Source organism: Tamandua tetradactyla, chromosome X (genome assembly GCF_023851605.1).
Source record: "Tamandua tetradactyla isolate mTamTet1 chromosome X, mTamTet1.pri, whole genome shotgun sequence".
NCBI classification, from domain to species: Eukaryota; Metazoa; Chordata; class Mammalia; order Pilosa; family Myrmecophagidae; genus Tamandua; species Tamandua tetradactyla.
This window is the reverse complement of record NC_135353.1, coordinates 134,733,878-134,746,654: the sequence shown is the minus strand read 5'-3', so window position 1 is coordinate 134,746,654 and position 12,777 is coordinate 134,733,878. Positions and strand designations below refer to the sequence as shown.

At 38.5% G+C, this 12,777-nt stretch overlaps 1 protein-coding gene across 7 annotated transcripts in view; it reads left to right on the top strand.

Moving 5' to 3' along the window:
• Window positions 1-12,777, top strand: part of SYTL5 (synaptotagmin like 5) — a 257,063-nt gene that overhangs the window by 227,716 nt on the left and 16,570 nt on the right. For 6 of the 7 annotated variants that reach the window (XM_077145610.1, XM_077145605.1, XM_077145607.1 and 3 more), the window contains 5 exons: window positions 5,530-5,622; window positions 6,224-6,289; window positions 8,760-8,938; window positions 10,740-10,839; window positions 12,475-12,636. In XM_077145610.1, coding sequence (XP_077001725.1) covers window positions 5,530-5,622; window positions 6,224-6,289; window positions 8,760-8,938; window positions 10,740-10,839; window positions 12,475-12,636 — 600 coding nt within the window. The remainder of the gene's footprint in view (window positions 1-5,529; window positions 5,623-6,223; window positions 6,290-8,759; window positions 8,939-10,739; window positions 10,840-12,474; window positions 12,637-12,777) is intronic. The other variant, XM_077145611.1, reaches the window with a different exon arrangement.

Here is a 12,777-nt window from a genome sequence, read left to right as displayed (position 1 = left end):
CTTCTGGTTTCAAACAGCTCTCTCAGCTTTGGGTGTGTCCTGGCACATTTCATTCTGCATCTCCAAACATCTGTGTTCTCTCCAAAATGTCCCTCTCTTAACGGACTCCAGTAAGCAGATTAAGACCCAACTTGAGTGGGCAGGGTCACATCTCCATGGAAACAACCTAATCAAAAGGTTTGTTTTAGTTTGTAAGCTGCCAGAATGCAATTATACCAGAAACGGAGCAGTTTTTAAAAGGGAATTAATTAATTTACAAGTTTAAAGTTCTAAGGTCATAAAAATGTCCAAACTGGGGCATCCAGAGAAAGATAACTTAACTCCAAAGAAAGGGCTGATGAAGTCTGGGGTTTCTTTCTCAGCTGAGATAGTGCATGACAATGTCTGCTAGCTTTCTTTCCTCATTTCATGTTTCCCCAGGGGGCATTTTCCTTCTGCATCTCCAGAGGTCTCTGGCTGTGTGGGCTCTGTTGGCTCTTTCCAAAATGTTTCCCTCTTAAAGGACTCCAATAAGCAACCCTACCTTAAATGGGTGGAGACATATCTCCATGGAATCCATCTAATCAAAAATTACCACCCACAATTGGCTGGGTCACATCTCCATGGAAACAATTAAAAAAGACCCCATCTAGCAATATTGAATGAGGATTTAAGGACACAGCTTTTCTGGGGTACATGACAGTTTCATACTGGCAGAAGGTCCCACCCAACAGTATGTCTGCCCCCACAAAATTGAATTAAAAGACCATGGCTTTTCTGGAGTACATAACAATTTCAAACCAGCACATACACTGACTGATGAATGGATAACCAAATGTTGTATTATATATGATGGACTATTACTCAGGTGTAGGTGTAAGAAGGAATGAAGTCCTGATGCATGTGACAACATGCTCAACCTTATGGATGCTATGTTGAATGAAATAAGCCAGACACAAAAGGGCAAATATTGTATGGTCTCACTAATATGAATTCATTATAATGAGTAAACTCTTGGAGTTAAAAGCTAAGGTATAGGTTACCAGGAGATAGAATGAAGGTAGAGAATTCGGAACTGGTGCTTAATTTATACAGAATTTCTAATAAGGTTGATTGCAAATGTTTGGAAATGGATAGAGGACACGGTAACACATTACTGTGAGTGTAATTAACAGTGCTGAATTATGGGTGTGATTATGGTTGAAAGGGGAAGTTTAAGGTCATATATGTTACTAGAAGGGAAGCTAGAGGATAAAGCATGGAGCTGTATAACATAGTAAACCCTGTTGTGGACATTGATTGTGGTAATTAGTACAAATATAAGAATGTTCTTACATGAACTAGAACATATGTATGTCACTATTATAAGGTGTTAATAATAGGGTAGTATATGGAAAAAATATAACTAATGCAAACTATGCACTACAGTTAACAGTAATACTATAATATTTTTTCATAAATTGTAACAAAGGTACTATACCAATGATGAGTGTCAATAATAGGGAGTAAAAGGGATATGGGATTTTTTTTGGAACAATGAGAATGTTCTCAAATTGACTGTGGTGGTGAAGGCACAACTCTGATTATACCAAGAGTCACTCAAACTGACAAATATAACAACCTGGAGCATAGCAATAGAATTCCTACCTTTATTTTTGTGCTTCATTTTAAACATTAGATGCTTGTGCAAGACTTTACTAGTTGTATTCAACCACAGACGATTTTATCTAATGCATATCTGAGTGCCTTTATAACTTTAAAAATGTGTTAGCTCTATAAATGAAATTTACATCATATATATAATAAAAGTAATGAGAAGGTGTAAGGGTAGTTCAGTGGTAGAATTCCCACCTGCCAATGCAGGAGGCCCAGGTTCAATTCCCAGCCCATGCACCTCCCAAACAAACAAACAAGGAAACAAACGAAAACCCAAACAAACAAAAAATCAACAAATGGTACTGCAATAGGGGGATATTCACATGGAAAAAGAATGAAATGTGACCCCCACTATACAGTAGACATACATACATACATACATACATACATAAACAAACAAATAAAATAATGGATGTTGAATTTTGTCGAATGCTTTTCCTGCATCAACTGATATGATCATATGATTTTTCTTATTAACCTGTTGATATGGTATATTGTATTGCTTTCTTTTGAATGTTGAACTAACCTTGCAAACCAGGAGTAAATCTCATTTGGCTGTGGTGTATAATTATTTGTATACATTGCTGGGTTCAATTTGCTAATATTTTTCAAGGACGTTTACTTCTACAAGGATGGTTTTAATATTTAAAAATCTATAAATTAGTTTACCACATCAGTAGATTTTTAAAATATGTGATAATTTTAGTAGATTCAGTGAGATAACTATACATAATTCAGCATAAATTAATGATAAAAGCTCTTAGTAAATTAGAAAGAGAAGTGATCTAACTTGAAAAAGAATACCTATCTTTTTTAATATAGCAAGCATCATCCTAAATCATGAATTACTAGCAACATTACTTTTAAAATGAGGAATGAGAGAAGTATGTCCAATATCACCACGCAATTGCAAAGTTTGTTGAAATTCCTAGCCAGTGTAATAAGGTAAGAAAAAGAAATCAAATGCATAATTGGAAAGAGGAAATAAATTTCCATTAGCAGTTGATATGAACATCTTCATAGAATACTCAAAAGATCAACAAATAACATATTAGAAGTAGTGAGAGTTTTAGAAATGTCCACTGTATTTTCATATTTGAGCAACAAATAGTAAATACAATGAAAATAAAACTCCATTTAAAAGAGTGCTATTTAGAATGGAGGTTGCATTACATATGTTGAAGGATAGAATGGGAGAAGAACACATGAGTATACATAGATTATTTTCAAGGTCCATGTTTTCATGTTGGGTGATGGGGGCATGGATGTTTGCTACATTATTTCAAATAAATAAACAAATAAATGAAAGAGAATCATACATGGACCAAGGATGAAAGTGTGTCAGAAGTCAAGGATTGTGAGTAATCCAATATTGTCATTGAAGTCCATTAAGAACATCAATACATAAAAAGCAATTGCAAGAGGCGGGGCAAAATGGTAGTGAAAGGAGATGCAGAATTTAATTAGTTCTTTAGGGCAGTTAGTATATAGCCAGGAACTGTCTGGAACAACTGTTCAGGGAATATTCGTGACTGGACACACATCCTACACAAGTCTGGAATTGGTGGAAGGGCTGAGATCACAGCACAGAACTAAATGGAAATGTTCTCATATAGATTATGATAGTGAGTGCATAACTATGTGATTATAGCGGGAGCCATTGATTGTTTACTTAGGATGGATTTACTTGCAGGAAAACTGTTTAAAGAATAAACAGAAAGATATAAATGCTAGAAAAAATGTGGAGAGACAGATGTACCTATTCACTGTGGTAGGGAAATAGATTGGTGCAGCCCCTCTGGAGGACAGTGTGTTGGTTCCACAGGAGGCTGAATATGAGTCGCCATATGATCCTACAACCCCATTATTAGGTATATACTTGGAAGAACTGAAAGCAGGGACATGAATGGACATTTGCGCACTGTTATTTATGGCAGCAGTATTCACGATTTGCAATGGTTGGGGGTAGCCCAAGGGTACATCTACTGATGAACAGAAGGGTGAGCTGTGGTATATACTGCAAGAAAGAATGAAGTTGGAAGGCATGCAGCTAGGTGAATGAATTTGAGGATGTTATGTTGAAAAAAATGAGCCAGAATGAAAAGAAAAATATTGTAAGGCCTCACTAATATGAACTAACTAATGTGTAAACTCTGGAAATTGAGTTCAAGAGCATAGATTATCAGGGGATAGAACATGGGCAGAGATTGGGCAATTGACAATTAAGTTCTACAGAATGTTCAATAAGGCTTATTGCAAAGGGTTCTAGATTTTAAGCTCTTTCAACAGGCACATCTATTCCTGAGTTTTAACTGTTATTTCTAAATTCTGAGATGCTGAGATTTTTGTGTATAACCTTGTCTTTCCCTGGAACTTTGGGTATCTGTGTGACGCCTGAGACTCAGAGGTAGAATTTTGTAACTCTGAAAGTCAGCATTACCCAATACAGCAACTGTTAACAAAGCTGAAAAAGAGATCAGACTTCAATTAGAGATATGAATGAAGCCGATCTGGATAAGACTAAGGTAAATCAGACTAAAGGGTAAAGGATGATATTGTCTGGATTTTAAAACTTCAGCTTCTGTGTGAGACCGAAGGAAGAGAGTTTTATTTGGTACAAAATTTATATTTTCTGTAGCATACTATGTCATTTAACCTGCATGGTCAGTTTATTCAAACAACATAAGTACTTGGAACATTGAATAAAGAATGAGAACTTGTTATTTTGTACAGATTAATGTAATACTCTGATACATCCCAGAGTAATTTGGGCAGAAAGTAAAAAAGTATTTGCAAAGCCCTCTTGAGGAACTGGGGGGGAAATGTGGAAATATTGAACTTCCCCACTTGGTTAATTCCTGTTATTCTCACAAGCATTGGAGACTCCCAATTTAATAAGCCAAGCCCTCGATCTTGGAGTTTGCCCTTATGAAACTTATTCCTGCAAAGGAGAAGCTAAGCCTACTAATAATCATGCCTAAGAGTCATCCCCAGAGAACCTTTTTTGTTGCTCAGATGTGGCCTCTCTCTCTCAGCCAACTCAGCAGGTGAACTCATTGTCCTCCCCCACTCCCCGCCCACGTGGGACATGACTCCTGGGGGTGTAAATTTCCTTGGCAATGTGGGACATGACTCTCAGGGATGAGCCTGGCCTTGGCATTGTGGGATGGACCAAAAACAGGAAAAGAAATTTAAAAAAATAAGGTCTCAGTAGCTGAGAGATTTCAAATAAAGTCGAGAGGTCATTCTAGAGATTATTCTTATGCATTACATAGATATTCCTTTTTAGTTTCTAGTGTATTCAGGGAACTAGAATGAAATGCCTGAAACTGTTGAACTATAATCCAGTAGCCCTGATTCTTAATGATGGTTGAACAACTATAGCACTTTTAAAGTGTGGCCAATGTAATTGTGAAAATCTTGTGGCTGACACTTCCTTTGCCAGTGTTGGGCAGATGAGTAAGAAAACAAAGACAAACACATAAATAAATAATATGGGATGTAAGAGGTATGGGCTGTTTTGGGTGTTCTTTTTCTTTTTTTATAATAATGAAAATATTCTAAAATTGATTGTGGTGACGAATGTGAGCCGCATTGATGATTCTGTAAGCCATTGCTTGTACCCTTCAGATGGTTATATGGTATGTGAATATATCTCAGTAAAAATGTATTAAAAATCAATTCACTTCTATAGATCCACACCAATCTGTTCAAATATGGACCTAAAAAGTAACATTCAAATGTAATAAAATAAATGCAAGACCTCTATTTGTAAAATTATGAAACTGTAGTGAAAGACATTAAATAAGCCCTGACTTTTGTGAACCTTTAAAGTAAAAAGACTTTCTATGAAAAAAATAAACCAAAGCACTGATTTTGTCGTCTTTTTTTTAGGATTCCTTGGAAGAGTCTGAAGAAGGCATTGATGACTTAGTGTCCTCCCGATTTTCTACATACACCCGCAGTCTTGCAAGTGGCCTGTCAACCGTAAGCAGTTCTTTAGCAAATACTGGAAGTTCCTTCTTTCTCTGGTTGATTTTCCATGCTTTTCAAAGAAAGGTCTGAATATGGTTGGAAAAATGTGTGACAGTGAGTACAAAATTGTTACAAGCTCCTGCTTGCCCTTTGCCCACAGAGTGCTTTTCAGTTTCATTTTGTGTGGGCTTTTCCAAAGGCTCCTGATACCTTCCCTCTCCCTCCACCGTCCTTACCCAAGTTTTAAAACCTCTTCATTCCCTAATTTAGGCCCTCATCAGCTCAAGCCTATAAAGTATTTCAATTCCTTGCTGACAAATTGCCCTGCCATCACGTTCTCAGCTCCTCCACCATCCTCTATACTGCCGCAGGTCATCTGCCTAAAACACAAACCCAGTTTCTCTCCCACTCCAATACCATCCGTAGCTTCCCACTGCCTACAGAATAGTCTGTACTCCTTACTTGAGTGGTCAAGGCCTGCCTGGAGAGGAAGGCTTTAAGAATCCCCATGTCCTCGTACCCATCTACTGTAAGTCTTTTTCTTTGCTTCTCTGATTTCTTTCTATTGCTCTAATATCCTCTTTCTTTTGACCTTTGGGCAACTTCCTTAAAGAATTCTCAAGCAGGCCCTGACAGGAAGTGGACCTACCTAAATGTGCCTAATGCTGACTCAGACACTGTGAGTTTTCAAGCTTTCCTTTCTCTTCTTTCCAAACGTATTTCATGAATTTCATGGTTTGGGAAATAAGATTAGGTGGGTGATTCTTCCAACATGGTCTTTGTCTGATTTGTGTGCAATTAACCAGAGGTTCTCCTTTCAAGGATTAATAAGAAAACACATGGTCCAAAATGATTTACCATTAGAAGACAATTTTGGAATAATCATCTCTATTTTTTTAAATCACAGCTTTGGCTTGGTTAAGAGTATAAAGTTTGGTTAGTAGCAAAATTGTCATACATAACCTAATTTCTCCCAAGATTCAGCATTTCTGGGTTCCTAAATGTCTTCCTGTCTGTAGGAGCCGCTGATTACAGAGGACCCTCTTTAGAGATGTGGCTACATAGGAATGTGGTGTAGCTAAAAGTCAGTAATGCAAGGAGATAGTGAGCTATGATGGAGAGGATATTATTGAGGAATTTGGAGATCTTTAAGTCTTGGAAATGTCATGAATTTCTATGAGCCAGAGCTTTCTCATAGGTAAGGTGAAAGGGTTGGGCCTTATTCTTGAAGCCCTTTTTATATAGCCTAGCAACATCGCATCACCTTGGATGGCTGCAAGACTTTCTCGGTTCACAATGCCCCCTAGTGTCAGTAATTTTTTCACAGTACTCCTAGGCCAAAGGTAATGACCGGCTGGTCCATGTATTAAGTAGTTAAGTTCAAACAGCTTAATAAGCATTTATATTCTAACAACTTAGTAGCCATTTCAAAATATAATACACATAAAATGAAAGAAAAATAATGTTTTATTCCATTCTTAATCCCTATTACCTACAAATAGGCTGTGCACAGCTGTTGGGCACTGCACAACTTCTCAAGCATTGGGATCCGACTGGACACCACCACACTCATTTTCTGTTCCACATAGGCTTTTGTGCAATACCTTCTTTTTGTCACGGTAGCTCTCAAAAACCCGGCTTCACACAGATAGGACGTCATTGAAAAGAAGTATAATTTGATTTTGGCACTGTGAACTACTAGCAAGTAGCCTGCATGGTGTCTGGTAGGGATCACCATGATTCCCTTGACAATTTAAAATATCCTGCAGTGCCCCTATAAGTTCAGTATGGTGCCCTGGGATGTTTCAGCACAGGGAACCTTGGGAATTGTGAACCTGGGCATTTGTTAGATACGCAGAATCTCAGACCCTATCCCAGACTGAATGAAACGGAATCTTCATTTTAGCAAGATCCCCACGTGATTTATATGCAATTAAAGGTTGAAAAGCACGGCTCAGAGCCACCTCCTAGCATGAACATTGTGTTGCTTTGCTTTATGAACAGGAAAGCAAATTAGGTCACTCATTGGCTCTCTTTAAACTATAGCTTCCAAATAATTATGAAATCTTTGGTTTGCCCTTGATTTAGGCTTAGAAGAGATACCATCCACATCATTCACATCCCACTCCTTGATGAGGCTCTACTCTGACTAATTGGAGGAATTTTTTGGAAAAAAAAAAAAAGTGGAAAGTCTAAGCTCCCTTTGTACTCGCCACAGTCCTTACCACCGCCACCCCTCCCAAACAGTGGCTCACAAAGGAAAGGTTTTGAAATTACTGAGCCCTTCATGACAGCCTTCCAGGTGGTCTTTTGTGACTATCATGTTGCTAAGATACAGAGTTTTCATTTCTGGAACTAAAGGATAATTTTGTTACATCTAATTTAAACGGTTTCCTGTCATTAGTGTCTCATCAGAACCTTCATTCATCTCTGTAGAAGCGGACTGGTTTTTTAAAACTTTATTTTATATATTGGTTGTGGCGTTTTATTGTTTGTTGTGCATTTTGTGGGTTGCTGCATTACAGAGGTTTGCAAAGCTGTCGTCTTAGATTACCCCCGTGTGACCAATAAAACTTCTCAACTAGAGAATTACAGCGCCTATGGGTATCTGACATTCTCCTGGCATGCCCTGGTGAAAGCTGCAGCCGTGGCTCCCCCCAAAGTGATGGGATGCTCTCTGTGGCAGACAGAAAGAGGAACATGTGACTCCTACTAGCACAGAATAAGAGATGAGCTTTGCTTTGTCCCGATTCATGCATTCTAGACCTGGAGGCAGAGCGACCTTGAGTTTACCAGTGAAAATGACAAGCTGTAAGGATAGGGAGGTGGGGGTGGAGTTGGAAATGCCCAATAACCCTGGATTCATTAGAAGTGAAAAAAAACAAAGCATTTTCCAGAAAGGGGAAATGCTTCCCCTCTCAACAAGTCTCCTGCCTTCCTTACTAATGGCACTAGATCTGTTGTCTTTTCTCAGGCTTGGATTTTATACAATACCGGCAAAACCAGCAGTGAATTCTGCTTTCTTCCCTTCCCTTCAACTGCCCTGCTTATTATAAAAACAAGGATTGTAATAGAATGAAGGGGAGTGGGTTATGTGAAGAGATCATTAGAACAACACTGTGTGTCTCTTTTCATCTTATTTATTCCAGACCAGCCTTAACAGCATGATGAGTGTTTACAGTGAAACAGGAGACTATGGCAGTGTGAAGGTCAGTGGTGAAATCCTGCTCCATATCAGCTACTGCTACAAAACTGGAGGGCTCTACATTTTTGTGAAGAATTGCAGAAATCTGGCCATAGGAGATGAAAAGAAACAGAGAACAGATGCGTAAGCACATAGCATGCTCCTCAGACTATTTCATTTACTGCATTCTTTTTTGTCTATGTGTGTTTCCTTTGCAGAAGAGCCTTACCATTCCTCTTGATTCAGAGCCTTCTCAGCTGGTTGATTTGTCACTCACCTCTTGTAATACTCTCATTGAAGTGCATGCATAATGATTGTGTCTGTGGTTACCCGGTATTTAAAAGGCTATTATTCAACATGATTCAGGACTCACTTGTTTGTAGTTTCCTTGAGGTAAAAGGCTGACATCTCAGAATGCACAAGAATATCCTGTTAATTTTTGTTCTGGGAAATCCTCCAGAGAAAATTACTATGCAGTTAGCCCAGTCGAACAACTCAAAAGGGTAATTATGAAGCTCTCAGGATTTCAAGAATCAACCTGGCAGTGCAGATTCGTACCATGGCATGTTGGAGGGAAGCTAGATATATAGATGTGTCACGGGTCCCCAAGACCACCCCCAGGTAGGAGGATTTGCTAGGAAGACTCACCGGGATCTGTATAGCATTCTAATCAACAAAAGGAAAAGGTGCATGGGGTCAAGTTCTGAAGTTTCCAAGACTCCAAATGGAGTCACACAGGATGTGCTTAATTCCTCCAGCAGTGAGTGAGTTGTAATAATATAGGTGGAGTGTTGTCTACGAGGAAAACTCATTAGAGACCTAGCACCTAAGGTTTTTATTTGGGACTGGTCACATAGGCAGTTTCTGCCTAGCATGTCCCAAATTTCCAGTCTCCCATGAGGAGAGCAGGTGTTCATCAAAAGCCATATTGTTTGTACAAGCAGCTTAGATCACTGTGCCACTTTTATCAGTTCAGAGAATGGGAGAAACCCTTCCAAAATCCAAGCTTGAAGACACCAGCCAAGGTTCCATCTTTTAAGCAGGACTTTTAAAGGACAGCAATCTCAGGCCTGCTACATTAACTCTTCTCTGTACAATGGATGACCCCATACCAATTCATAACCCAGTGAAGCTGGTTCCAGCTGTCCTAAGACAGACAAATAAATCGATTCTGAGTATAGATTGGGCAGCCTGCCTCCCCACTGAAATTTAAGAGAGCTTCAAAGCCAATATAATCATTCAGACTAGCATGAAAATAGGTCATCTAAAGCTTCTGCAGATGTGCTTCAAGACTCTGAACATTTGTACTCTTATACATTTTTGAGTCTATAATGATGCCCCTATGCTCAAGGAGCTACTGGGATACCTCAAGACAAGGTATTAGGACTCCAGATTGTTATTTTCCATTTCTTCTTTTTCACTATTTTCCTTCATTTACCCATTACCATTTACCCCACTCCCTGACATCAGAAGTCAGGACTAAGAATGGAGAGAATCATAACTCCCCAAAATTTTGTGAGTCCATTGAAGATGACAAATTACATTTATTGAGTATGTACAATATGTCAGCTCTTTGCATATGTCAACTAATTTAGTCACTATAACCCCTTGAGTTAGAAACTATCATCCCAATTATACAGAGGAGGAAACTGAGGCACAAAGAGGCTATGCTCTTGAGGTCACTAAAACCATTGAGTCATGGAGTGATTCAAACCCAGCTGGTTTGACTCCATTCTCTTCCCCATTATGGTTTACTGCTTCTCTTTTATGGAAATCCCAGAGTTATTTATTACAGTACCTGTTACATAGACTACATTCTTTTTGGCCCTGTGTTGTATGTTCACTGGCCTATTGCCTTTACCATTTTTTTAATTGAAGTCTTCTAGCATTTCTTGCAAAAATGATGTTTTCCAATAATTGGTTTAATCGGTTTTTCCTTCTCCAGCTATGTCAAGTCATACCTTCTTCCTGACAAGTCACGAAACAATAAGCGCAAAACCAAAATCAGAACAGGTACCAATCCAGAATTTAACGAAACACTAAAGGTAAATACATACTCTCTTAGTAACCCAAGCAGGTGATGACTGTTCAAAATCTTATTTTGCTACAATTAACTATGAATAATCTTTTATTTGCACGTCAAGGCTTGTATGTTTTTAGAAAACGATAGACTTTGAATAAATTATTGTAATGCCCTTGGATTTCCTGACTGTGTTTGGAAAGGGAAGAAAATGCATACCAGAGATATTCTGTTTATTTTTCTGTTGATGCTGAAGTTGTACCTTAAGTAGAGGTGATCACCCATACTACATCTGGGTTGATACATCTTGTCAATAAGAATGTTTTGCCCTTGGGAAAACAGTGCTCTGTCTATTGCCCTTAAAAGAAGTTTGTCACAGTTTCCACATTAACATAGTAGGTCACCTTGGACACTGTTTGAAACTGTGATCTTGGACACACGTCTAGTTCTGCTAACACAGCATGGCTCTATGCTGTTTCTTGTTAGGGTTTCAGCATATGGCTAAATTTAGGTATGTGGTTAATGAATAGTGGAGATGCAGGATTAAATTTGAGAAATCTCAGAGAGGGTAGCCTAAATAAACTATGAATTACTTTTCCCAAAGGGCTTTCATGTAACAACACTTTCTCTCACCTTGAACCAAATTGGACTGATAGGAAAGATCTGGGAAAACTGGAATGTAGAAGAAGTTATTGCCGATCTCGGAAATTTACAGATCTTGTGCTTAGAGTGATGAGGTCAGAGTCTACCATAGCAGGAAGTTAGTAAGGGCACAAAGCCATGAGCCTATGTGCATAAGTGGGGCTATATACAGAAGTTGAAACCTATATAAAAACAGATCAAACTGAGAATGAATAAATACAGGCAAAGGATGAGTCCAGTGGCTATGACAGGATAGCAAAGATGAGCCTAAGCAGAAGAAATAAACACAGTGTGACAGGGCAAATTCAGGAAACAGAGAGCTAGGGTTAATCATGCCAGAAACAGTCAGGGCAAATACAGACACAAATCCAAGATCAGAAAGCAGTCAGCGTGAAGTCCAAGTGGTGGTTGCATAGAACAAGCAGGAAGTTTGAGGGTGTGCAGGCATGTAGACCTGAATACCATTCTACAGGAAAGTGCAGAGCTACTCTAGCAATATCTTCTTTCAGCTCAATTTATAAATCCATCTTTCCACCCCTACACTTAAAGATCCAAGCTGTGCTTTATGAAGGATAGTGCTTGAAAATTTCTCACTGTCAGTACTTTTCTGTGTTTTAGGGTTATCACTATAAATAAAATAAGACAGAGAAATTTGAGAATTTATATATTAAACCTTGAGCTTATAAAGTGGATGCTGAAAAAATAGCTAGGCAATTGAAAAACAGATGAAGATGAAAAGAAGACAAGATTCGTTGCTTAATACCTTTTATACCTTATCTGGAGTTACACACACCCCAAAAAAAGTTAGTTTGTATATCTTTTGGTACTCAGTCTTGTAGAAAATGAGTTTATGGAATAGATCCTCAGTTGTAGAAGAAACAAGGTCTTTCTTTGAATATGTTTTGTTCATATTACTGATGAATGTGATCTGAAAAATGGTGGAAGTAAATCCCAACCTGTCCTGGAATTGCACAGAGCCCTCCTTGTGGAGTGCAATGTTGTAAATCTCATTTTGCAGTACACCATCAGCCACACCCAGCTGGAAACCAGAACTCTGCAGCTCTCAGTCTGGCACTATGATCGATTTGGACGTAACAGCTTCCTTGGGGAGGTGGAAATTCCTTTTGACTCATGGAACTTTGAAAATCCGAATGACGAGTGGTTTGTGCTTCAGCCCAAGGTAGGAAATGCTTCTGCAATGAAACTAATTATGAACAAAATTGATGACACAGGCCTTATGCAAATTACTTAACTTCTTAGGCTTGGTCTCCTCGATTATAATGCAATAATTGGATGTAACTTATAGGACTTCTGAGAGGCT